At 42.4% G+C, this 25,433-nt stretch overlaps 1 protein-coding gene, 1 long non-coding RNA gene and 1 other non-coding gene across 9 annotated transcripts in view; 1 reads left to right on the top strand and 2 right to left on the bottom strand.

The window, feature by feature from the left end:
- The first annotated feature begins 442 nt into the window (after window positions 1–442).
- Window positions 443–25,433, top strand: part of MARF1 (meiosis regulator and mRNA stability factor 1) — a 40,383-nt gene continuing 15,392 nt past the window's right edge. The window contains exons 1-20 of one of the 7 annotated variants that reach the window (XM_033841175.2): window positions 443–551; window positions 4,229–4,430; window positions 6,573–6,722; window positions 7,224–7,256; window positions 8,013–8,187; window positions 9,267–9,493; window positions 10,564–10,681; window positions 11,240–11,412; window positions 12,928–13,353; window positions 13,524–13,681; window positions 13,770–13,928; window positions 15,484–15,676; window positions 16,393–16,571; window positions 18,046–18,126; window positions 20,695–20,931; window positions 21,057–21,176; window positions 21,881–22,059; window positions 23,354–23,574; window positions 24,333–24,475; window positions 25,033–25,166. In XM_033841175.2, coding sequence (XP_033697066.1) covers window positions 4,287–4,430; window positions 6,573–6,722; window positions 7,224–7,256; window positions 8,013–8,187; window positions 9,267–9,493; window positions 10,564–10,681; window positions 11,240–11,412; window positions 12,928–13,353; window positions 13,524–13,681; window positions 13,770–13,928; window positions 15,484–15,676; window positions 16,393–16,571; window positions 18,046–18,126; window positions 20,695–20,931; window positions 21,057–21,176; window positions 21,881–22,059; window positions 23,354–23,574; window positions 24,333–24,475; window positions 25,033–25,166 — 3,250 coding nt within the window. In that variant the 5' untranslated portion in view covers window positions 443–551; window positions 4,229–4,286. Of the gene's footprint in view, window positions 552–4,228; window positions 4,431–6,572; window positions 7,257–8,012; window positions 8,188–9,266; window positions 9,494–10,563; window positions 10,682–11,239; window positions 11,413–12,927; window positions 13,354–13,523; window positions 13,682–13,769; window positions 13,929–15,483; window positions 15,677–16,392; window positions 16,572–18,045; window positions 18,127–20,694; window positions 20,932–21,056; window positions 21,177–21,880; window positions 22,060–23,353; window positions 23,575–24,332; window positions 24,476–25,032; window positions 25,167–25,433 lie in introns of those variants that run through there. The other 6 variants (XM_033841171.2, XM_033841172.2, XM_033841176.2 and 3 more) reach the window with 6 other exon arrangements.
- On the bottom strand, window positions 4,012–4,138 carry LOC117308363 (small nucleolar RNA SNORA25). Its single transcript, XR_004522347.1, has one exon. It is a non-coding gene; the product is annotated as a small nucleolar RNA SNORA25 (small nucleolar RNA).
- Window positions 7,250–15,492, bottom strand: LOC109548902 (uncharacterized). Its single transcript, XR_002175072.3, has 3 exons — window positions 13,855–15,492; window positions 12,573–12,648; window positions 7,250–7,418 (listed from the first exon to the last, which is right to left on the bottom strand). It is a non-coding gene; the product is annotated as an uncharacterized lncRNA (long non-coding RNA).

Genomic DNA, 25,433 nt, shown 5'->3' on the forward strand with positions numbered 1-25,433 from the left:
ATCAGGTTTTTCATCAAAATCCCTTTTAAGTCGCCTTCCCTCAAAAGCCCGAAAGAGCTGAACGGTGACAAATCCCGGTTGGCAGATTTTTTCCCCGGGTTCCACCTCACAAGCACCCTAAATCTCCGCTTTCAGGTTCCTTCCCACGCCACAACGATAAGCCAGCGGCAAGCCTTTCTTAAACTGGAGGTTTTCGCCAAAAAAGCCGAGGTCGGTCCCCGGGAAGGTCCCTATTTAGGGGTTTATCGGGAGGGGACTGAGCCTGACGAGGCTGCAGGGCCGCGAGGCCCCGCCCCCCCCGGGGTTCCCAGCACGCCCCGCGCGGGGAGGACGCGGCGGCGGGGGAGGGGCGGAGGAAGGGGCGGAGGCAGGGAGGAGAGAAGGGCGTCGGTTTTGCGACAGGGGCGGTGCGGTACGGAAGCGGAAGTGGAGGGTGCGCTTGGCGGCGGCGGCGGGAGCTGCGGAGTCGGGAATCAAAACAAAGGGCCTGGGGGGGGTGGGGGGAAGGCGGTGGGGCCGGAATGTGAGCGGAGGTGGAGCCGGCGGCTGAGGTGAGTTTGCTGGCAGCGCTGGGAAGTAGTCCCCGACGCGTCCAGTGCTCTGGGGCTACCAGTCTGGAGAGGGGGAGAGCGTCCCCTCCTTTTGCCTGTTGCCGGCGGGGGTGGGGGAGGTTGGCTGGTATGAGGGGAAGGAATGGGACCCACCGGGCAAGCCCCCGATACAGGTTCGAGTTGTCTCCCTTTCGGGTCAATTCACGACTGTCATTGCAGCGCCTCTGCTGCCCTTTGGGGGTGTTTGGCTCCCTGCCCACACTTGTCTCCTTTCTCCCTTTGGGGCCCTCCAGGTGTGGAGAGCAACCCTTCTTGTTGGAAGTTTAAGAGAGGAAGAGAACAGCTGGTGTTTTTGCAACCCTCCCGCCCCCCAGCGTTTTGCACCCTCCTCGGTCTATCAGCACTCCCTAGGGTGTAGCCTCTGGCTTGACTGAGCGTTGAGTCGTCTTAGGACTTGAACCACTCCCAATAATTGTACTGCGACACTGTGATACACCTTTTAGAGTTTCCCTGGCACCTTTCTGTTTATTACCTAGAGCTTTCAAGTTACATCTTTTGCACTTTCTAACATCTCTGAGCATAAATATTCTGTTTTGCATACAGGGAAACTGAAACCTAAATGGGCTTCTGAGGCATTTATTGAACTTTGCATTCATTCAGCAGTTGTTGGTGGGTGCCAGACACTGTGCTAGGTGCAGGAGATACAATAATGAATAAGAAAACATGATCCATATGTACTACCGTGGAGTTTATATTTACGTGGGGGAGACAGATAATAAAAAAGCAAGCAACTAAGATAATTTTAGGAAGAAGAACTGTGAAAAACAACAGAAATACCCAGGAATGGGATGCGGTGATGTGGGGTGTTGAGGACTAGATTCGGTGTTGAGAGAAGGCCACTGCTAAATTTTCTACTTTGTCTCATTTAATACAAACAACAACCTATGAAGGTGCTACTATTATCATCAGGCCCATTTTACAGATGGGATCTGAGGTTCAGAGAGGTTGCGTGTTGTCCAAAGCTGCACAGATAGGAAGCGGCAGAATTGGGGATTGATAGGAGGACAGTCTGATGTCACAGTCTGGGCTCTCAACCACTATCTGAATTGCTTAAAGACTGAGAGATAATGGCGGAAGTGAGACTTCCACTCAAATCAAACAGAACTTGCTTTGACTACCTGAATTACATCACGTCATTCCCAAGAATATTTAGGAAAATTTCCGGGTGCAGGCCACTAACAAGCTAATACGTATATACTTTCTATTGCTCGTGTTGAGCGATACCAGAGGTGCCTTGGTGTGATAGAAAGAGGTGGACAAGCCTGGTTCTTTTCCCTTTCTATTGTGTGATCTTGGGCAAGTTACATAATTTCATTTAACTTCTGTTTCTCCTCTGTAAAAATGTGGCTAATTTCTCCCTTGTCTTTCTCACAGATTTACTGTGGGAAAAAAGATGACATAAATGGATCGCAGTGTCTGGTTGTTTCCTTCATTGTATCCCTTGTGCCAAGCACAGGCTTACTACATAGTAGATACTAAGTAAATATTTGCTGAATGAGGAAATAAATAATGTTAAACAAAAAAGCTTTGTAAACTGTATTTTACTTGACACCTTAGCTCACTTTCAGGATTGGCCTTGAAGGGGCTTGAGAGAGCATGTTGAAGTTGTGTATGTCGTGAACATCACAAATTCTTAGGTTCTAGAGAGAAGATAGGGTATATGAGGTCTGTATTTAATAGGAAGAACAAGTACCATAATTTACTATCATTGTGGCAGTTAACTCCATCTCTGTCTCCAGATTAGCTCCAGTTTTTGTAGGTAAATAGCTGCTTTATTCATTCTCTCATTCAACAAATATTTCCTTAGTATATACTATGTAGGAGCCCCGTGCTTGGCACAAGCCATACAGCGGTGAAGACAAACAGATGGTGGCATCTTTTATCTGATTTTTTTCCCCCATAGTAATGCTTTGAGGTGGGCAGGGGAGAAATTAGGCACACTTGACTGAGGAAGAAACTGAAACTTAATAAAGTTTTGTAGCTTCTACATAAGGGCCAAATAGTAAATATTTTTGGCTCTGTAGGTATTTGATCTACAGTCTCTTGCAAATAATTAACTCTGCAGTTGTAGTGCAGATATAGCCATAGGACTTCAATAAGCTTGGCTGTGTCTCAAATACAACTAGTCGTAGACACCGAAATCTGAATTTCATGTAGCTTTGTCACAAAATATTGTTTTGATTTCTCCCAAGAATTAAAAAATGTGAAACACATTCTTAGTTCGCAGGCCATTTAAATACAAGCAGTGGGCCGGTTTTGGCTATAGTTTTAGGCAGTAGTTTGCCTACCCCTGCTTTTTGTGATTGGTTTTCCTATATTTTAGACATAGTGCTTATATAGTCATCTCTCCCCTCACTGGACTATGTAGATGTTAAAATCTCTTGAAAAGAGCATCTTATCAGGGAGATAGCTAAAATAAATTCTTCTCTATATGCCCAGAAATTTCTGAAAGATAAATTAATAACCTTAAAATGGCCATTGTCGGTAAGAGTAGGAGGTGGTTGGGGCATGGTGGTGAGGGCTTGGAAATGAGACTTCCTTGTCCTTACCACTGGCAGGCCGCCTGTGTGCCCAATGGCTACTACTGATTGGATCTGCTTTTATCGTATCATTTAAGACTTGTAGAGTGTTGTTGCTCTGGAGTAGATAAGAGCACATCTGGGACTTGAGATTTCTCTATTAGATTTTTGGTGGTATAGCAGATTCCACTTTCATAATAAGTAAACTAAGAGGTTGGTTCGACTTGTTTTGTAGCTGAATCAAATTCAAAGTCCACAGAGGTCACTTAATTTGGACCTTCAATACTCATATCAAAGACACAGTGGGATAGGTTGCTCTGAAATCAATTTCACGATCTTACATAATTGGGAATGAGGACATGTGGTTGTTCTTTTACTCAAATTATATGTTGTCTTCTGTTAACTTTTTGAATCTCCCAAGTAGAGTGTTTAGTGAGGGATAGTCGAGAAGAATTAAGAAATATTATATAGAAAACATCTGCTGTGGGCTGGAGGAGCTTGGCTCCAGCCAAGTGAAGAGGAGAGGTTTCTCTCCCGGTTATGCAGGTGTCCAAGATGTGGCTACTTCTCTCAAGCATGGCTGAAAAGAAATAGGGCTCGTCCAGAGTTCATTTTTGTTTGAAGACCTATGAAACGTAAGGAATGGAAGATGATAGACTTTTTAAAACATCAGGTTGATGTAGTTAGGGTTCAAGCATAAATAGTCAACCAAGTTTACCAATTTTAGTAAGCTGTAATATGTTTTGATAGCGATTCTACTTGTGTTCCAAGATCTGACTTGTTGGGAGCCATTGCACCATAATTTTTTTTTCTTAACTTGGAAGACATTTACATTTATTTTTACTTTCCCACATCAGTAATCCTGGATATGAGTGGCTAAATCTTGTATCTCCATCAGGAAAACATAGCACCACTGAGTGGCTGTTACATCCTATGGAAAACTCAGTCTTTGGTCACAGCATTAAGAGTTTCTGGATTTGGTCCCATCAGCCCTCTTTGCAATGACCTATACACCATAAATATAGTTGTAGTCTCAGATTTCAGTAATAAAATTTGTACTTATGCAAATAAATAATATTGAAATCTCATTCTTAACAGGGTGGAAGAATGAAAGAAAAGAAAGATGAAAGAATGTTGAACCACTTTGTATGGCTGTATGATGGAAGGAAACGGAACTGAGAACTCCTGCAGTAGAACACTTGGATGGCTTCAACAAGATAATGATGCTAAGCCATGGCTTTGGAAATTCTCTAATTGCTTTTCTCGTCCTGAGCAAACATTGCCACTTAGTCCCCAAACGGTAACTATGTGCAAGACTAAGGACATGGCAAATTCTTAATGCAAATAGATGAGAGATCCATTTGGTCTGGGGCAGTCTCTCTCCCTGGAGTCTGTGCTAAATTTTCTCTTGCATCCTGCTTATATTACTCCTTGTAGCACATTATTGTAATTCCTGACTCAATGAAGGCACAATTTTTTAACTCCTGTACTTACACATTAAGCAACAATAGATGCTTTAAATATTTGATGTTAAAATTTTGGAAAGATTTGTTTCTCATTAACGTCACAGATTCCAAAGACAAAATCCACATTGTAGAGTAAGACCGGAGGAAAATACAAAATAGATATTGTTTTATGGTAGCCTTCTGAGTTTTGTGTCTTAAAATCAAGGAAAGGTTGATAGGATTTGTTGATAGTCTTTTTCTGTTCAAGATTTCTCTTGAATATTTAAATATGTCTAGAACTTTTTCTTTTGTCTTTTCGTAGTGATTTTGACGTTTTCTGATTTTATTTCCTTCACCGTTATCACTTTTTTTTTTGCTATTGTACTTGGGATTTAAATGAGACTTCACTATGAATTTATATAAGGGTATTGATAATGACTTTTAAAAAAAATCTATTCCCTGTCTTCTCCAGTTTTTCATTATATAGTTACCTTTGTCGCATGGCATCAGTAATTGGAGTTATTTCAGAAGTATTTTACCTCAGGGACAGTTTGCACTGAGGGCTGGCAGCTCAAGCAGGGTCCTGGGGTGGCAGATCTAGCCCTAACAGAGTCACAGGACACGGAATTGCACTGTCACCTTTACAGATCCAGAATCTCGATTTTGTCAGTGGTACCCAGAATTGAGTACGTTCAGGAAGACCACCTCACAGTAACCCTGCCCATAAGAGCCAGATCTATATAAATCATAATGCCAGTGAGTTAATTTCCAGCCTGAATTGTAATTACCAAGAGGGCAGAACACACTGCTTGTTGGCTGGTGAGACCATTGCTATTACCTCCCTTTTAGGAAAAGTAACTGAAAATCCAAGTTTCTCCCATATTAGTATACCCTCCCATAGCAGAAGGAGTGAAATCATAGCAGTCAGATGGACCTTTCTATGCTCTAAGGGATGAGCGTGTCTCAATCACTATATCAGGGCATCCCCTTCATCTTAATAGTGCCTGCATTCAGCCAATAAATGTTGTTGATTTGTCGAATCCCCTTTCAGTGGCCAGGTACTCTGCTGAGTGCTTTATGTTTACTATTTCATTTTATCCTTCTAACAAATGTAGTAGGTACATTCTGTTGTTCCCAGTTGAAGGATGGTAAAATTGAAGCATAAAGAGGTTAGGTTAAGTCACTTACCCAAGGTCATAAAACTATTTAGTATCACATTCAAACCCAGGTCTCTGACACCAATGCAATCCTATAACCTTTATAAGCATACCAGCCTCATGTGTCTATGTTACAGGCATATGACAAACTATTTCTCTTTTATCTTTTCCCCAGATAGTTTTCTAATTACTCTAATTCTTTCCACTGGTTACAAAATAATTGTTGGCATTATGGCTTTAGGTCATGATACCCCAGGGTTTGCTAAATGTCATCAGCAACACGTTTAAGACCTATTCATGGATGGGCCACTTGGGCAGATGGCTGATCTCATCCATAGTGCTTGATACCTTCTCCCCTGGAGGACCTTACTAAAACCACCTAGCTCTGACTGCACAAACTATTAAGTATTTTCCTCAAGGCGCTTTGCTTGTAAGCCGTCTTTAGTGAATACTGTTATGACTGTGTTGTTTTTCATACCACCTGTTTTGTCTTCAGAAGACACTGAGAGGCAAGGGGAAGTTATCAAAGGGAAGACACTGAGACATGGTTGGTTAATCAGGCTTGTTGAATATGTAAACAGACCCCCTCCCCAAGTCTCTTAAAATTCAGGAAGGACACAGTTGTAATTTTAGTTGTCTGTTTCAATGTTCACCTCCTGCTGAAGAATGCTCCTGGTTTTAGCTGCCATTCCATTTTTGTGGTTGTGATTTTGTGTGGTTATGACAGAGTGATGTAGATAGGTTTGAACACTGTTTCCATTTTTTAATGCAATCAGTTATGAGTATCCCCAAGTCACTAGCCTCATAAAATTAACTTGTGTTCTGGTTTTCTTTTCTCAGAAAGATTACATGGAGAACAAGAAAGTTGCTGTGGAATTAAAGGATGTACCATCTCCCCTTCATGCTGGCTCTAAACTTTTTCCAGCAGTCCCACTTCCAGATATCCATTCTCTTCAGCAACCTAAAATACAGCTTTCAACTGTCCCCAAAGTAAGCTGCTGTGCCCATTGCCCTAATGACCCCTCCACTTCGCCAATGCGTTTTGGTGGTGGCGGTGGCGGAGGGACTGGTAGCTTGATTCCCCCAGGCGCACTGTTAGACTCGCAAAGCACCAGGACAGTCACGTGTCAGGTGGGGTCAGGGTTTGCTTTCCAGTCTGCATCTTCACTCCAGAGTGCCTCAGCTAGGAACAGTTTGGCCAGCGTTGCAAGTGACTTTCCCAGCATGTGTCTAGAAAGTAATCTCTCTCCCTGCAAACACCTGCCCTGTTGTGGAAAGCTCCATTTCCAGTCATGTCATGGTAATGTGCACAAGCTGCATCAGTTTCCAGCTCTCCAGGGCTGCACCTCCTCCGCTGGCTATTTCCCCTGTTCTGATTTCACAAGTGGGGCTCCCGGGCACTTGGAAGAGCACATTTCACAGTCGGAGCTAACGCCTCACTTATGCACCAACTCTTTGCACCTAAATGTGGTACCTCCGGTTTGTTTAAAGGGCTCACTTTACTGCGAAGACTGCCTCAACAAGGTTTGTATCTTTTTATTTGTTATGTTGGGTGCAGCTAAGGTTTGAGGAATGACTTTTTAAAAATACTAATGGATATATCTTGAAAAATATCTTTCTTGTGAGTGGGGTCAAAGACTCTTTCGTGATGTGGCTTTCTCCCCATCAGCATAACTCCTTCTGGTCCTGAAAGAAAGCAAAGGGTAAAATGGGAGGGACCATTCAAAAAAGTACAGAGTAATTATTTAGTTTATGCTCTTAGAGTCTCCTGTAATAAATCTACTTCTTACATGTGAACCTAGCTTGGCAAAGCCTCGTGTTCTGTTCAGTCTTTAAAGGCTAGAGCACAATTGTGATTCCTTATAGCTAACACTCACTTGATACATGGACCCATTCTTGTAAAACTGCATGTTGTCCCTTTGTAATAATTTGGGGAACTTGAAACTTGGTCTCAGTCACACCCAGTGTTCAGGTAAAGACGTTACTTCCTTTTATGTAAAGTGTGTCTGAGGGTCTCCACCGTAGCAGACACATGGCCCAGAATGTAAAGGTCTGATCATGTGAATATCTTCCCTGATCATTTCAAGTCACTTTGGAAGTGAGTTTATGCATTGGTAGCTGATAGTTCTGGGAAAGGTGATTTGAAAATACGTTTTATCAGAGGTTAGCAGGTGGAAAGGAGAAACACTTAGAATGTGTTTTCAGTTGTTATGTGTAACTCTAGGTTCTGAAATAATGTATCTGAAACCTCCTCCTCTTTTTAAAAAAATTTTAAAACAGCCGGCAAGAAATAGTATAATTGATGCTGCTAAAGTCTGGCCAAATATACCACCTCCAAATACTCAAACTGCACCTGTTACTATTCCTCTGTGTAATGGCTGTGGAACCAAAGGAACAGGGAAGGAGACCACGTTGTTATTGGCGACCAGTCTAGGCAAAGCTGCTTCGAAATTTGGTAAATGACAGTATGGTGTAAAATGTGCATATTAGTTTTCAATACCTGATACTAACACTGCATTTAATCCCCTTTAAAAAGATTCCTGTGGTTCTAAAGCTACTGTGTATGAGTCTCCATTTCCATCTCTTGGTAAAGATCTTTTTATCCTTATAGACCAATAGGTCAGTTGCCATTAATGTTGGGCTGATGCTATTTGAGACCAGAAGCTGTGTATAGAAAAATAAGGAGTATATTAGGAGAAATAAGTGCTGGAAGGGACTTGGTGTCAACTTAGGTTCATAATCACACTTGTTGGTTGTATGCTCCCTAGACGTACTTAGTATTTAGAAAGATTTAGCAATGGCTGATGAAAAACAGTATTTGAAAACCTAAGATCATTTCCCCAAAAAGTAATTGATATATTTTATCTTTAAAAAACATTTTTTAAAAACTTGAATCAGATACGAATGCAGTGTTAAAAATCATTTAAAATCAAGGACAAGGGAATTCCCTGGCGGTCCAGTGGTTAGGACTCTGAGCTTCTACTGCAGTGGGCACGGGTTGGATCCCTGGGTAGGGAACTAAGATCCAGCAAGCCCTGCGATGCAACCAGAAACAAACAAACAAACAAATGTGCTTTAAAAATAAAATCAAATCAAGGATGATAACAACTTCATGGTCTGTCTCCTCTTCATTGTTCTCCCACACTGAGTCGGTAGACAAGTGCGGGTGGAGCATGAAGGTCAGGTCTCAGAGCTGCTGTGTCCATTCACCTATGTGTTAGTGTTCAGAGGAGCATAACTGGTCAGTGTGAGAACGCCTCATGCTTTGTCATGGATTTATTGTGGGCTTAAAGTGACTTGATCTTTAGATTTGTTCTCTCCTGAAAAATGGGAATAATCACTTAGAGATACTATGGCAACTTGGGGTTGTTTGTCTTATTAGACCAGCCATTGAGGTTGGTATCCTTAAATTTAACATCAGTCAATAATTTCATTTTCCTGCCCCTAAGAATGAGAGGTAGCTACCTGTTATTTTTATTTGAATATCTTACCTCTTTTTTACCACTGTAATTGAAAATGTTAACATTTCTTAAGGGTCACCAGAAGTTGCGCTAGCCGGACAGGTGCTAGAAAACTTACCCCCCATTGGAGTTTTTTGGGATATTGAAAATTGCTCAGTCCCCTCTGGCCGCTCAGCTACTGCAGTTGTACAAAGAATTCGTGAGAAGTTTTTTAAAGGCCACAGAGAAGCAGAATTCATTTGTGTGTGTGACATCAGTAAAGAAAACAAAGAAGTTATTCAAGAACTGAATAATTGCCAGGTAAAAAAAAAAAGAATTTTTATCTATTTTGGTAGAAGAATAAGCATGTGTGATTTTTTTTAAGAATTCTAATTGAAAATTTGTTTAATAATATGCATTTGTGCTAAGTTTGTAAATAAAGGAAAATAGCAAAAGATTATTTCTTAATTAGGTACTAGAAATCATTTAATCATGTCTGATCTTTCAGCAAGGCTGCTTATATGTGACTAGTGCTTTCCTAGTATAGTGGTTACATATGTATCATTTCCTTTGATTTTCATAACTGCTTTGTGAACAAGGCTCATAGGATTTATTATTTGGAATTTACAAATGAAAGGGCCCAAGAGGTGAAGCAACTTTTTTAAGATCATATGGCCGTAAGTGGATGAGCTTAGATTTAAATCCAGATTGTCTGACCCCAAAGTCTGTTCTCTTCAGCTGGAACCAGAATCAAGTTCTTTTGACTTTCAGACAAGTAATTCCATTGATATGCCATATTCCTGCCTAAAATTATATAGTTCTGTTCCTTGTAAAAACTAATAAATCCTATTTTGTATTGTATGTAGTTGAGGCACCTCTCAAACCTTTCCTTCCTTTGGAGACTTTAATATGAGCCTGATAGTTTTAACAGGAATAAACACATTTTAGCTCCCTTAGGGGCAGATGCCTCTCTTCTTCCACCACCTGATGGTGGAAGCCATAGACGACGAATAGAAATGACATCAAATACAGCCCCAAATTGTACCTTAATTATATATCATACCTCTGCCACCCACAAAACTGTTGGCAAAAGATACTAGAGAGAGCTAGTTTACTTCACATTTCACTTTCTTTTCTTTATTTTCTGAAAGGGGGATGGATGAAGCAGAAAAGCAGAAGATTACAGATGAAACTAGGGATAATGATCCAGTTAATTCGTCTGGAGAACTGAAGTTGAAATTATTGAGATTTGACTGTAATGTTTTTCCGTTCCTAAGTGGCAGTAATAATAAAAGTTTCCTCAAGAACTGTCTATTAAGAGGCAGGCAGAATGTGTAGTGATTTTCTAACCTCAGCTCTTTCTCATTTGTCCTTATTATAAATTAATGCAGGTAACCGTTGCCCACATCAATGCTACTGCAAAGAACGCTGCTGACGACAAGCTCCGCCAGAGCCTCCGAAGGTTTGCAAATACTCACACTGCTCCTGCCACTGTGGTTCTTGTGTCAAGTAAGTGTAGAAACATCTGCTAATTTCAGCTAAACTCACTGTGTGTGAATTATCATAGAAACCAAAATATGTTAAAGTAAAATGTGCCCCCAGAGACGCTGAAATACATAGGACATTTTATGTTTATCTTTGAAAACTGTTTAGAAAAAAAATGGGTCTACGTGGATTTCTGTATTTTTCTCCTTGGAACTTGATTAAGGATTCTTGCAGGGCCAAGTTTATTAAAGAAAATGTAATTTTTTTAATCCTGGGGGCCCCTTATTGCTAATTTTAAAAATCTAAGATGAAGTTGGGGCTCCTCAGAGTATTAACATTTGCTCCTTTTTACTACTGGAAGTAACGTGTCTTGGGGTTCAGTATAAGTATATGTAAAATTGTCTTACCGTGTTAATCCTTCTGATATGAAATGCGTTCCTGTTCTAGAAAGGGGTGGGGGTGGCAACTTAGAATATAATCCTGCCATTCCTTCCTTCTCAGTAGATGTCATTAGAGTTACCTCTCTCTGTCAGGTGTTTCTAATGTTTGGGGATGGGGGTTGGGCTGTACCTTGTCTTTCAGCTGATGTCAATTTCGCATTGGAACTTAGTGACCTGAGACACAGGCATGGTTTCCACATAATTTTGGTCCATAAAAACCAGGCCTCAGAAGCACTGCTGCATCATGCTAATGAGCTGATCAGATTTGAAGAATTCATTTCCGACCTGCCCCCCAGGTTACCAGTAAAAATGCCAGTAAGTGGGTTTGTGTTCTTTCTGCCATATTCTAGTTGAGATTACAGAGGCTCAAGACAGCCCTTCATAAGGGGTCTCCAAGCCCAGGTGAGGCTGTTCTTTGTAGTAGGCTGGCCAGATTTTGGAACAGGCCTAGAAACTTTCTTCTCTTACAGATATTCAGAGAATTGATATATATGCATTTTGCTTTTATTATTTTCACAATGTCATAGGGAACTGACTTTCAGATTTACCTTACTGACAGCCACTTGCCCGTGTCTACAAAGCTAGCAATGTTTTGTGCCAGGGGGATGGAAATAATGGAATGAGAGTTATTACTCTTTTTGCTTCCAGGTTTTAAGGGTAAAGAATATGATGATGGTTTGCACATACTGGTGTGGTTGGAGTCAAATAAGCAGTGATAGTACAGTTGTGGCACTTAATCCTGAAGCTCCAGCAGGCCTCTGAGCCTGCTTTCTATGGTTGTGGTCCCTGGCATGCATGGGCACAATGAGGAGTAGTGGTCGCTACACCTGTAGCCTGGTAAGCCACTTGACAGGAGAAAGTGCACATGTTTCCAGCAGGCTGAGCATTTCTCATAGTCTTGTTTAGGATAAGAATGTTTACTGCAACACTGAGCTTGTGTTTAAGCTGTCTGGAGACTATATGTGCAACTTTTAAACAGTAATAACAGAGAGGAGCTATAGTGTGGATGGTCCAGAAGGGTGGGCAATCCCATTCATGAAATGCAGTTTTAACGTATTTTAATAACTTTAGGATTACAGAAGCACTTTAGGAATGATCTCACCCAACCTCCTCATTTTAGAGAGGAGGAAGTCAGCACTTAGAAAAAGTAAGCAAGCCGCTGGAGGTCCCACAGCGTGATGGCAGCAGAACGGAGACCGCCCCCCCGCCCCGCCCCCAGATTCAGGCATTTGCATTGTTGGCCCCACTGCATTGCTTGATACCCAACAAGATCAGAGCCTGGCCAGAGATTAAACACGTGCTAAGGATAATCTGCAGTTGGGGATACCAGAGTCTGGCCCAAGAAGTAACATACACAGGCCCTACTTCAGGCTTTGGAGCTGCTCTGCTGATTCACTTTTGTTGTTCTTCATTATGTTTTTAAGTCTTTTGGCTATAGCTACATTTCCTCTATTTCGCTTGTGTTTGGCACTCACTTTTTTAATCCGGAAGGGCTTTAAGTCGATTGTAGTATTTTAGGTGAGAGATTGCCCACTGTAGAGATCCTTATTCCTTATGATTTACAAAAAAAAAAAAAAAGACCGATTATTCAGTACATTCAATCTTGCCACATATTTTTTTCTCATTCACCAGAGTGATAATTTTAGATACATTTCTCTTTTTCCATGTTTTTCAGTCTAAGTAAGTTTACCCTCTCCCGTGGAAATCTCTGTTATCTCCCCTTCAAGGTCGCTAGCTAAAGTTTGGAGATCACTCATTGTTCTTCTTGTTTGTAATTGAATGTGTGCCCTCGAGTCAACCCACTGTAACACTTTTCCTCTGTATCAACAGTGCCAGACTCTACTCTATGTTTATAACCTACCAGCAAATAAAGATGGCAAGAGCATCAGCAACAGGCTCAGACGCCTGTCCGATAATTGTGGCGGGAAAGTGCTAAATATCACAGGCTGCAGCGCAATCCTCCGCTTCATAAACCGAGATAGTGCAGAACGGGCTCTGAAGCGAATGGAAAATGAAGATGTCTTTGGTAATAGGATCATCGTGTCATTTACTCCAAAAAGTGGAGAACTCTGTGAAACAAAGAGTTCAAACGCAACTGCTGATAAAGCGAAGTCTCCTAAAAAACTTAAGAATCCAAAATTGTGCCTCATCAAAGATACAAGTGAACCATCTTCCAGTGCCAAAGCCGCACCTGGAAAAGGGTCGCAGGCAAATTCTGGATCTGCTACCAAAAATACCAATGTTAAAAGTTTACAGGTAATTGTGATACCTCTTGCTTTCTGAAGTTTATGGTAGGTTTGCTTTCTTGGTCTCTGTTTTATATGCTCACTTGCTTCGAGGATACTCAAAGTCAAGTGTTTTCTGTGCAAGGTCTGACACATCCTGGGGGCTTAACTATTAAACTCCCTTGCTCTGTCTGTTTTAAGGAGCTATGCCGCATGGAGTCGAAGACTGGCACTCGAAGCAGTGAGCCCCAGCAAGGCCACCTGAGGCCGGTGGCACTGCCTCACAGAAATTCAAGTGCTGCAGCGCCCACACCTAAAACGTCGGGGGTGGCAGAATCTGTTTACAAAACCAATCCGAAGTAGGTTCCGTTATTCTCCCTTGTAGCTGCTTGTCATGATGTGAAGGAAAATAAGTGACCTCTTCCCTGCAATGTTTCCCTCCACTAGAAAAGAGAACCTCTGCACCCGCAGTGTTACCAGTTCTCCTGTAGATAAAAAAGATAAAGAGGAGACTCTGTTCCAAGTGAGTTACCCGTCTGCTTTTAGCAAGTTGATCGCATCCAGGCAAGTGGGTCCTCTGCTCACGCCTCAGTCTTGGTCTTCTCGGTGAGTGGTTCTTGATCCAAGGAGTGGTTGTGTGCAGTAGAAGGGGTTATGAAATAGTTTGTTTAACAGAATTCAAGCAATACACAAGTGCATATTTAAAAGAGAAATCTTCCACCCCTCCTCCACCAGTCCCCTTTTCCACTGGTAACGATAGCTAACATTTGGGGGCAGTGATTCTTGCTGTTTCTCCCTCCTCCACGTGGGAGTCTTGGTAAGCAGAGGTCAGAGAGAGAAACCTGTCCTGGAGTCCTTGGGCAATGATGGGAGGCACATTATGTTCTTACCATGTCCTCATGGCTTCATCATGGGCCTCATGCTGAGGAAGAGGCCCAAACGGACACGCATTGGTTATTCTTATTCGTGGGGTAATTACAGGAAGCTGTTTGAGGAACGAGGGTCTCTGTAAACAACCTTAACACCGACCTTATTTAAGCTTTCTAAACTCACTCCAAGTAATTCTGGAACCTTGGAAAACAGAAGGAGCTCATGCATCCCATGAGCTCCTTCTAGCATTGTATTTGTTCTTCTGAGTTGGTGAAGACTCACTATAGAACATGACTTTGGACCTGTCAAATGACATGTACAAACTCACGTAAAAGACTTCCTTACGTGGAGAAGGGCCGCAATATATGAGCAAGAATATCTGGCTTGGGATTTCCCTGGTGGTCAGGTGGTTAAGATTTGCGCTTCCACTGCAGGGGGCGTGGATTCAGTCCCTGGTCAGGTAACTAAGATCCCACATGCTGTGTGGCACGGCCAAAAAATAAATCAAATAAAATGTCTTTATATTTTAAAAATATATTGGGAATTCCCTGGCGGTCCAGTGCTTAGGACTCCATGCTTTCATTGCCGAGGACCCGGGTTTGATCCCTGGTCGGGGAACTAACATCTCGTAAGCCACATGGCACAGCCAAAAAAACACACACACACACACACACACGCACACGCACACACACACACACACACACACACACACACACAAAATCTGGCTTTTTCAGAGGATATCGCAAGGTAATTTCCTAAGAAGAAATGCTCAGTGTCCTAAGAATAAATGCACAAAGTGGAAAACTAATTCATTAGGCCTGCCTGTAATTTCTGCCGTTAGCTTTAAATAATCCAATAAAAGGATATTCAGTGGTTTTTTTTTTGTGGTACGGGGGCCTCTCACTGCTGTGGCCTCTCCCGTTGCGGAGCACAGGCTCCAGACGCGCAGGCTCAGCGGCCATGGCTCACGGGCCTAGCCGCTCCGTGGCATGTGGGATCTTCCCAGACCGGGGCATGAACCCGTGTCCCCTGCATTGGCAGGCGGACTCTCAACCACTGTGCCACCAGGGAAGCCCGATATTGAGTAATTTATTTGCTGTTAATAAGGTAGTCAACAGGTCGTATTTTTGACAATGAGTCTAAATCAGTGCATGTTTAAGATAAAAAAAAAATTTGAAAATCAAATTGTATTGCGGGAAGCTGTTTTTATATAGCTTCAAACAAAATCTAAATGGCATAAGCTGAATAAATAGAATAACAGTTTTTAAAAATAACCTATGTATGTTTTAAGCAGGAGTATGTCTCCAAACCTCTTAAACAGAGCATCCCCGCTTGCTTTCAACGCTGCAAATTCGAGCGTTGGTGCCGACTGCCCAGACCCATTTGCAAATGGTGCTGATATCCAGATCAGCAACCTAGACTACAGATTGTCTCGGAAGGAGCTGCAGCAGCTCATGCAGGAAGCGTTTTCTAGACACGGCAAGGTAACCTTTTCACTCTTGTTCTTGCCTTTGTTTTACCCCTTGCTGGCATTCAAGTTGAGTGCACTTAACTCAACACATGTAACTACAGGCAGAGTGTAAGTGTCACTCAACGAGTTTGAACACCTTCCTTTTTCCTCTGGCCTGCTCATGGTGGTGCTGTGTATTCTGTTTTTAGGATACAGCCCAAGAGAGCAAGAAGCCTGGCATAGAAGCACTTGTGGTCATGGGCAGGGATTTCAGTGGCTCTTCGGGAAATAAAACACTGATGGGTTTTAGTTAGCTCTGGCTGCTAAAATATGGAAATAGGGTTCTAAAATGATACTGGCTGTTTTTGTTAATGTCTTACGGTATCTGATTCAGTTTTTAGGTGCAATTTGCTAAAAATGCACCTTTTACTGAAACTTAAGATGGCTATGCCCCAGGTTTTGGCAGGGTCTGGAGAAGACGCAAAAGACTCCTTACATGTGTTGGCCCCTAAGCCTGCCTTGGAGAGCATTGTGTGCCAGAGCACAAGGCAGGCTAGGCTGACGTCACATCCCTGAAGGTCACCCATCCTAGCTCACTTAGGTTCTGGTCAGCGGAAGTGCACAGTTCAGACAGGTTCCCTCACGGCAGCACTGAAGCCCACAAACCAGTTGCCTAGTGAGTCACTTTCAGTTTTAAGAGGACAGGGTTCTGGGTAGATCGGCATTCTGTTTTCCTTTTTACTGCTGCAGGTGAAGAATGTTGAGCTCAGCCCCCACACAGATTATCAGCTCAAAGCTGTTGTTCAGATGGAAAACTTACAAGAAGCAATCAGTGCGGTGAATAGCCTCCACAGATACAAGATTGGCAGCAAGAAGATCCTGGTCTCACTTGCCACGGGAGCTGCTAATAAATCACTCTCTTTACTGAGGTAAAGAACAAACAAGCCGTTTATTTCAGGAAATAACATTTTGGCCCCAAAACAATTTTAGAAATAATAAAAATAGATTTTATCCCATTCCCAACCCTCTTGTGATGATCACATATGCAATAAATGCTTTTTCTCCCTTGATAGAGTTAGAAATAAGGTAGAAGTTAGAAATAAGCTAGCTAGAATAGTTTACCCTTGTTCAAGTCATTAATCAAAGATGAAGTACAGCTTAAACTTGGCAGGCACTTAGGAGTAAAATAATATGCCACATATCTAGAACAGGTTCTAAAAATAGTAGGCCTCTACAATAAAAGTTTATAAGCCTAGAAAGTCTGAAATATTACCTGCCAGTCTTAGTAGAAGGTGGATTTGTCTATAACACGTAGATCTACAAAGCTGTAAGCTCTCAACTTGCAGATATATCTTTAACGTCACATAGACACCCAGCCCCGTAAGTCTGCATTACGACTAGACTAATCTTAGGAATCTAGTGATGGTTTTATTCATAATATGCTTTTGACACACAGCACCCTGTAAGTTTAAGGTGTACAGACAGTATAATGATTTGTGCACCAGGAACTAACATACTGTTTATAGGTCAATTATACTTCAAAAAACAAGCCAACAGACTCATAGAAAAAGAGATCAGATTTGTGGTTACTAGAGGTGGGGTATGGGGGAAGGAGGAATTGGATGAAGGCAGTCAAGAGGTACAAACTTCCAGTTATAAGATAACTAAGCACTAGGGGAGTGATGTACAACATGATTAATATAATGAACACTGCTGTGTGTTACGTATGAAAGTTGTTAAGAGAGTAAATCCTAAGAGTTTTCATCACAAGGAAAATAATTCTTTTATTTTGTGTCTATATGAGATGATGGACGTTCACTTACTGTGATGATCATTTCATAACATACACAAGTCAAACTTCACCATCATTTTAAGTTATTTTTTAATTTCCTAGAATAAAGATAATACTCATTAAATATAATTTTAAAATTTCAGAAACATAAAAGAAGCAGGAGACAAAAAAATCATCCATAATCCTATGGCTTAAAGCCAGTCACTCTTAACCAGTGTATTCAGTTGTGTATCTTCAACTGTGGGGATTCCTCGCCCATCTGTCTGTTAGAACTGCGCTGTGGCAGGAGACAGTCAAGCTCTTGTGCCCTTTGCTCTGAATTAATAAAGTGTCTCAGTGAGTAGTCAGTGTCTTTCTGATAAACAGGTGTGCAAAGCCCTATGCTTAAGTCTGATAAAAATCCCAGTATATGTGACTAAATATTGTTTAATTGCCTTGTTCCTGAAGTCCGTTCTTTAAGTTTTTCTGGAAGATCAACTGAGATATAAATGGGTATGTTTATTTTGCATACACATGATGGTAATCAATTTTATGAACTCTGTTTTTAAAATACAACTTGGAACGGAGAGGAAGTCGTCTGTTCTCTAATGGACTAAACTTTTTTCTTGCAGTGCAGAAACGATGTCCATTCTTCAGGATGCTCCTGCCTGTTGTCTGCCTCTTTTTAAATTTACAGATATTTATGAAAAAAAGTAAGTAAGGGTTACTTTTTTCATTGATCCAGCCAGTACTGATGGGTGACTTCCATGCATAAAACTGGTAGCAACTCTTAAGGAACTAGCAGAGGAAATAAGACCAAGACAGTGGTGTTCAGATTGAAATTCCAGTTTTAACACACATTTGAAGAACGTCTTTCATTTTTAGCAAATTTAGACCTCAGTCCCCAAAGCTGTACTTTCATCTTTTCCACTTGGCTGATGAGTTTTGTTATTCATTGTGTGAACATTTTCAAGCACCTTCTAGACTGTAAGCTCCAGGACAGCAGGCACTGTGTCTGACCTAGCACCATGTCTTCAATGCCCAGTGCTCAGTAGACGCTCAGCAAGTACTAGTGGAACGAAAGGCTCTGTGGAGGGTGCAGAGCTGGAAAGACAGCCCTTGTCTTTGGGGCTGTTATGTCTGGAAGGGAAAAGACACTCGCCATATATTGTATAGAACAAAGAAAACTATCATTACAAAGGAGGAGTAGGAAGGAGAAAAGGCCTTGAGGTTACAGAGGGTGGAAGGAACCAGGAGCTTGGCCATTATCCCGTGGATAGTGGGAGCCACTGAAGTATCGGAGGAAGGAGGGGAGGGGAGAGGTGTGGTGGTGGGAAGACTTCAGGCAGTGGTGGTGTTTGAGCTGGAGTGAATGGGGAAGGGAGAGAGACACGGGGGAGTGTGTGCACCAGTCCCGGCTCTGAGTAGACGCTGTCGGAACAGAGGGAACTAGACACCACAGAAGTTTCAAATGTCAGTGAAATTGGACTTAGTAACTAGTTTTATGTAGCAGGCAAGGTAAAAAGTAGAGGTCAGTTTGATTCTGAGTTTTCTGCCCTAGGTGACAGGGAGGAAGTTTGTATGGTTAAACTGGAAATAGGGAAGAAATAAAGAAAGCTTGTTTAGGAGTTACAGTGCGTTTTTTTTAAATTCATTTATTTAATTTTGGCTGTGTTGGGTCTTCGTTGCTGTGCGAGGGCTTTCTCTAGTTGCAGTGAGCGGGGCTACTCTTCATTGCGGTGCACGGGCTTCTCATTGAGGTGACTGCCCTTGTTGCAGAGCATGGGCTCTAGGTGCGCGGGCTTCAGTAGTTGTGGCATGTGGACTCTAGAGCGCAGGCTTAGTAGTTGTGGCGCATGGGCTTAGTTGCTCCATGGCATGTGGGATCTTCCTGGACCAGGGCTCGAACCCATGTCCCTTGCATTGGCAGGTGGATTCTTAACCACTGTGCCACCAGGAAAGCCCTACAATGAGTTTTTGATCTTGGCTTTGGGCATATGAGTTTTAGGGGGCTATTGGAATATCTGGGCAGAGAGTTCAGGTGGTCTTCTGCACATTTGGAGTCCCTCAGTAAAGAAGTCAGCTCTGAAGATACGGCAGTTATTTGCCTAAAGATGATCTTGAAAGACCTGGGAGCAGATGAACTTAGAGGAGAGGGAGAACTAGAGAAAGGGCAGAACTGGGTGGAATGCAACCAGGGACAGGAAGCCGGTGAGAACCCAGAGGCCAGAGTGTTATCAGGAGGGTGTGGATGGCCTGAGAACATGGTGTGAGGTTTGGGGTGGAGGAGGAGGAGGCCACTGGTGACTTGAGAGCCAACTCTGAAGAGTCCTGTGGAGACAATCCTGGAGGGAAGGGGATGGCAGACTGGATGGTGAAACAGCAGAGGCAACTCCTGAGAGACCAGCTGTTTCCATTATAGGGAAGACGCGAGAGCTCCAGACTGAGTGAAAGCACAGAGAAGACTGGACATAAGTGGAGTGGGGCAGTGTAGGGGGTGGGGGCTGGAATTTGAGACTGGTGTTGGTCATGGGGCGATCTGAGTGTGTAGGCAGGGCACTGGGAAGAGACCATTGGAGCAGCTAACATTTAATGAGCACTTACTCTGTGCTAAGCTGTCTCCATACATGCCACATTTAATTCTCACGTCAGCCCTGTGAGGTAGGGATTGTCACCCCATTTTACAGATGGGAAAACTGAGGCCTAGATTGGTTATATAACTTGACCAAGGTCACATAGGTTGAGTCAGAATTTGAACTCAAATCTGTCTTCAGATCCTGTGCCTTTAAGCTCCAAGTATGAAAGACACAAGTCAGGGTGGTGACTGGGGAGTCCAGTCTAGTGTAGGTCGGGGGCTGAAGCATAGGGTTAGCTGAAAAGGGGTATACCTCGTCTGGGGAGAGGAGCAGAGATGGTGAGAAGTATTACAGAGGGATTTGGAAGTGAAGGGGAGGCCAAGGTGAAATGGGTCATGGCTGATAGTTTTCCATCTCAGAAAATTAGGTGAGGCATTTACAGAGACTTGTGGGGTCGGAGGCTAGGTACCAAATGATATATATAATCACTGTAATGGGCAATGGGCCAGGGATGACTGGAAGGGAGTGCCAAGCATCACTGGTTTGATGGTGAATAAATTTATAGTAGAATTATCCCAGTTTTACTTTTCAAAGAGACAGGGGAACCATTCTTGGTTATAGAGCTTTATCTAAACAGGTCAGGAATTTCTGTACAAAGAAAAACGTTCTCTTTAAGTCAGCATCTCTCTCTTTCCTTGCTTTTAGGTTTGGACACAGGTTGAATGTGTCAGATTTGTATAAACTAACAGACACAGTCGCAATCCGTGAACAAGGAAATGGCAGACTGGTGTGTCTCTTACCCAGCAGTCAGGCCCGCCAGAGCCCCTTGGGGTCTTCCCAGTCACATGACGGCTCCTCAACAAACTGCAGCCCAATTATATTTGAAGAGTTAGAATATCACGAGCCTGTCTGCAGGCAGCACTGTCCCAATAAGGATTTCAGGTAGATTGCCCGTTTCCCTTGAGAAGTAATCCTTTTGTAAAAGGTCGTGGAGCATCTGTTAGAATTACCTTGGGAACGTCTTAGACCACTGAGAAATGTCATCTGTTTTGTTCTCTTTTCGGCAGTGAACATGAATTTGATCCAGACTCTTACAAGATTCCTTTTGTGATTCTCTCGCTGAAGACGTTCGCGCCCCAGGTTCATAGTCTTCTGCAGACACACGAGGGCACCGTGCCTTTATTAAGGTGACCGTGTCAAAGCCATTGTGACACCTTAGTCCTCCTCTTTATAGAAAGTCCACCACCTGCCTGCACCTCTCCCCAAGCACGCACTGTACCAGGCTTCAGCCTGACGTTTTTAGGTACCACTTGTAGTCGAAGTGTATCTGAAATGGGATCCATTCACTCGATATTTCAACAAGAAATTGTGTTTGTGCTGAATTTTAGAAACATCAGCATGAATAGGGCAGATTCTTCTCCACAGAGAAAAGATTATTAGAAGTGCTCTGCACAAGTACTGCGAGAGAGTGCACGGTCTCAAATAGTTGTAGATTTCAACATTTGTAGGAGAAAAGTATTCAGAAGTCCTTTCAGCCACACCATGGGCCACGTGGTAGGCTTAATAGAGGGGCCAACACAGAACCAAGTTGCCTTAAAACCACCGAACTGATATGTTAGAGGAGGTTGAACTTGCAACCCTGTTGCCTTATTTTTAACCCCCTCTGCTAGAAAATTGCCCAGGAATTTTTGATACCATCAGAATGCATCAAAGAGAGAAATGCCACAGTGATTGCCTCTCTAGGACCTTAATTTAACTTTGAAACCCAGATCATGGGCATCTTAACAGAAATTATTTATTAATGGATGTGTTAAAATAAAGGCAGGCGTCTGTTTGGCAAGTGCTTTGCTTTTCCATTATTTTAATTAACCTGTTTCTCCCCCAACTTCAGTTTTCCAGATTGTTATGCCGCAGAGTTTGGTGAACTAGAAGTAGTACAGGAAAACCGAGGAGGGGGTGTTCCCTTGGAACACCTCATCACCTGCGTGCCAGGTGTGAACATCGCCACTGCACAGAATGGCATCAAAGTAGTTAAGTGGATTCACAACAAGCCCCCGCCTCCAAACACAGGTAGGTTTCAGGTATTTGGTCCAGGCTGTTGGCTTTTCTCTTAAAGAGCAGCACTGTTTGCCTGTCATAAAACACCGTGGGTGTCTCCTTTGATCTTTTAAAAACTCCAGAGTGCTAAAGGTTTGGCAGAGCTAGACTTTTGGAAAGTACCAGCATAAATTATTAAAAAATTTAAAATCCAAGTTCCATAGTTACAAGTCTCTCTAGTTATCTAATTTTGTAAAGGTTTTTTGGCTTGCCCTTTAAAAATAGTTTTAGCTATTTGAAGGAAATATCTCTGAGTATTTACTTGGGAAATTTATTTTGATCAAAATTTATGACTTTGATCAATGTGAAAATAGATTTAACTCTAAATGTAAGGGACTGGGATATTTGAACCGAGATTTGGATGAGTTTCTGAGCTCTGGCACCCCCTGAGTTGCAGGTGTCTAATCCTGCTACCTGTGCACAGCACTGTGAATTGTTGCCTTCATATCTACTCTCACTTCTCTTTGGCCCCCAACACTTCCTCCTTTTCTCCTCATCCTCTTCTCCTCCCACCTCCCCCTTCCCTGTAGGAAGAAAGGTAAGGATAACAAGCGAGCTCTGTTTGTACCAAAGCTTCTTCCTACCTTTCCCCTCAGGCCTACACCCTCCCCATCCTGTCTTGTTATGCTGCTCCCTCCTTTCCCCTGTGTCATTAGCCCACTATCCCCTTATAAAGGTTTCCATCTGATTATTTACACTTGTATAAATAAAATAATTAAAACTTCTTAATTAGATGAACATTCAAGATAATTGCAAAAACCTGTTTCTTAGTTTTATCTCATGCTAGTTTTACATCACTGCTTTCCATAGTTTCCTAGACAACATTTGCAGCCCCTCTCTGGGTTAATTAGGCCCTTCTGGGCTACCTGCATGATGACCATTTATAACTTTGTTTCTATGGGAAAGTATGTTAGTGACCAAGTTACAAATTGATCTTTGACATACAACCAGTTTATAAGCTGGAAACTACCTGTGTATCTGCACTTCCCTTTTAAGTTCACACTATGGTGAACCATGCTTTGCTTTGGCAACTTGACTTCGAGAAGTAGTGGGGAAGCATTTGCCAGCCTGTAAAGAAGTTGGGCTAGCCTGTTGGTTATAGAGGACCTGGGTTTAGCAGCTGAGAAGTAAAGCGACTGTTTGGTCTTGTGTGCTCGGTCATTATTGAGTTCAAGCATGGGAATGCAAGGTTAGTTACTTTTCTTTCATCGGCTGCAGTCATGCTTTATCTCTTGTGCCTGTTCCTTTTTTTTCCCCCCATATTTAGATCCTTGGCTTCTTCGTTCTAAAAGTCCTGTGGGTAACCCCCAGCTGATCCAGTTCAGTAGAGAAGTGATCGATTTACTGAAGAGCCAGCCATCCTGTGTCATACCGATTAGTAATTTCATCCCATCTTACCACCATCATTTTGCAAAGCAATGCCGGGTATCAGACTATGGATATTCCAAGCTGATCGAATTGTTAGAAGCAGTGCCTCATGTGTTGCAGGTAAGGAGTGCTAAGAGCTTATTTGTTTAACAGTGGAAATGTTCCTCCGTGGCTTTGGCTATCTCCACCAAAGAAACAGGGTAGCTGGTAACTTAATCCCTAAGAAGTCAGCTCAGAGCAAACATCCTGTAAAAACTTCCTTTATACACATGTTTTATACACGATGTGGCTTCTCAGTTTTTCAGAAAGCTGTGAGTTTCCAAAGGAACTCCCTAAGTGCACCGAGGAGTACTTTCCTTCTCATCTCTATAGACTGCCCTCCTTCCTCCTAGCAGAGTCCTCTCCAGAATTGTTCCCTGTTACACAGGAGCTGCTGTAACGCGGGCTTACCTTTCTTATGAAGGAGTTCAAGACCAGTTACTGGGCTGGAGCCTGACAGTGCTTCCTAAGGAGTCTTTGCCTGTTAACTTAAGGTGTTATAATAGCTTCCCACTTGTAAAAATGGCCTGCAAAACTTGAGCTGTCTTTTAAAGACAAAATTAGTTGCCCAGGCTGATAACATACTTTTTATTTCTGTATTCATGACTATTTAGGAAAGAGTGTGCAAGGAAAAAAGGGTCCCAGGCACGTGAGCAGTTGTTCATTCTGACACCTACGTTTTGTTGGTCTGTGTGTTTCAAAATGCAGATATCATACGTAAAAGGATTTGTTCTCTGAGAGTGGTAACAGAGAGAGAGAGAGAGAGAGCACCATCAAAAAGAAAGTCAGAATCTGCCAGGGTCTCATGAGTATAAATAACCAAAGTGTTTGGTTTGCAGATTCTTGGAATGGGCTCCAAACGCTTGCTGACCCTTACCCACAGGGCCCAGGTGAAGCGCTTTACTCAGGATTTACTAAAACTACTCAAATCCCAAGCCAGCAAACAAGTCATTGTGAGAGAATTCACGCAGGCTTATCATTGGTGAGTTGATGAAAAGGGAAAAAAATGAAAGCAAATTTTATTTTATTTTTAGTTTCTGCTTTATGACAAAGTGAATCAGCTATACATATACATATATCCCCATATCTCCTCCTTATTTTTGTCTCCCTCCCTATCCCACCCCTCTAGGTGGTCACAAAGCACTGAGCTGATCTCCCTGTGCTATGCGGCTGCTTCCCACTAGCTATCTGTTTTACATTTGGTAGTGTATATATGTCCATGCCACTCTCTCACTTTGTCCCAGCTTACCCTTCCCCCTCCCCGTATCCTCAAGTCCATTCTCTAGTAGGTCTGTGTCTTTTTTCCCATCTTGCCCCTAGGTTCTTCATGACCATTATTAGTTTTTTTTGGACTCCATATATATGTGTTAGCATATGGTATTTGTTTTAAAAATGATAGCAAATATTTTAAAACACTTGTTCTCCCAAATTTAAAATAATCATCTAACTTCTCCATTTAGCATTCTTTTGGAAAACTTATAAATTATTTTAGCAAATGCTACTTCTCATTCTTCATCCATTTCCATGGTTAAAACCTAGGTGTTTCTCAAAGGACTGGGATGTCACCGAATATGGTGTTTGTGAGTTGATTGATATCGTATCAGAGATTCCAGACACAACCATCTGCTTGTCCCAACAAGATAATGAAATGGTGATTTGTATCCCCAAAAGAGGTATGTGACTTAAATTTGCTGAAAGAAAGTTGTCTGTCTCAGTGGTCATTTTAACATGGAATCATACAAGGGATGCACTTTCCCACTCCTTCTCTGTGATTCCTGAAGATTCCATGGAAAGTGCAGCATGAAAACTGCTCTGCCAGGCAGTGGATCCTAGCGTCCTCAAAGTGGGGAAGCCACTTGTCAAGAAGAAAACCAGGCTATTTTTTCAGAATTCATTCTAAGGGGAAAATAGGGCGTAACGAGCACTTTCTGAAAATGTGT

This window comes from Tursiops truncatus, chromosome 15, assembly GCF_011762595.2.
Source record: "Tursiops truncatus isolate mTurTru1 chromosome 15, mTurTru1.mat.Y, whole genome shotgun sequence".
NCBI classification, from domain to species: domain Eukaryota; kingdom Metazoa; phylum Chordata; class Mammalia; order Artiodactyla; family Delphinidae; genus Tursiops; species Tursiops truncatus.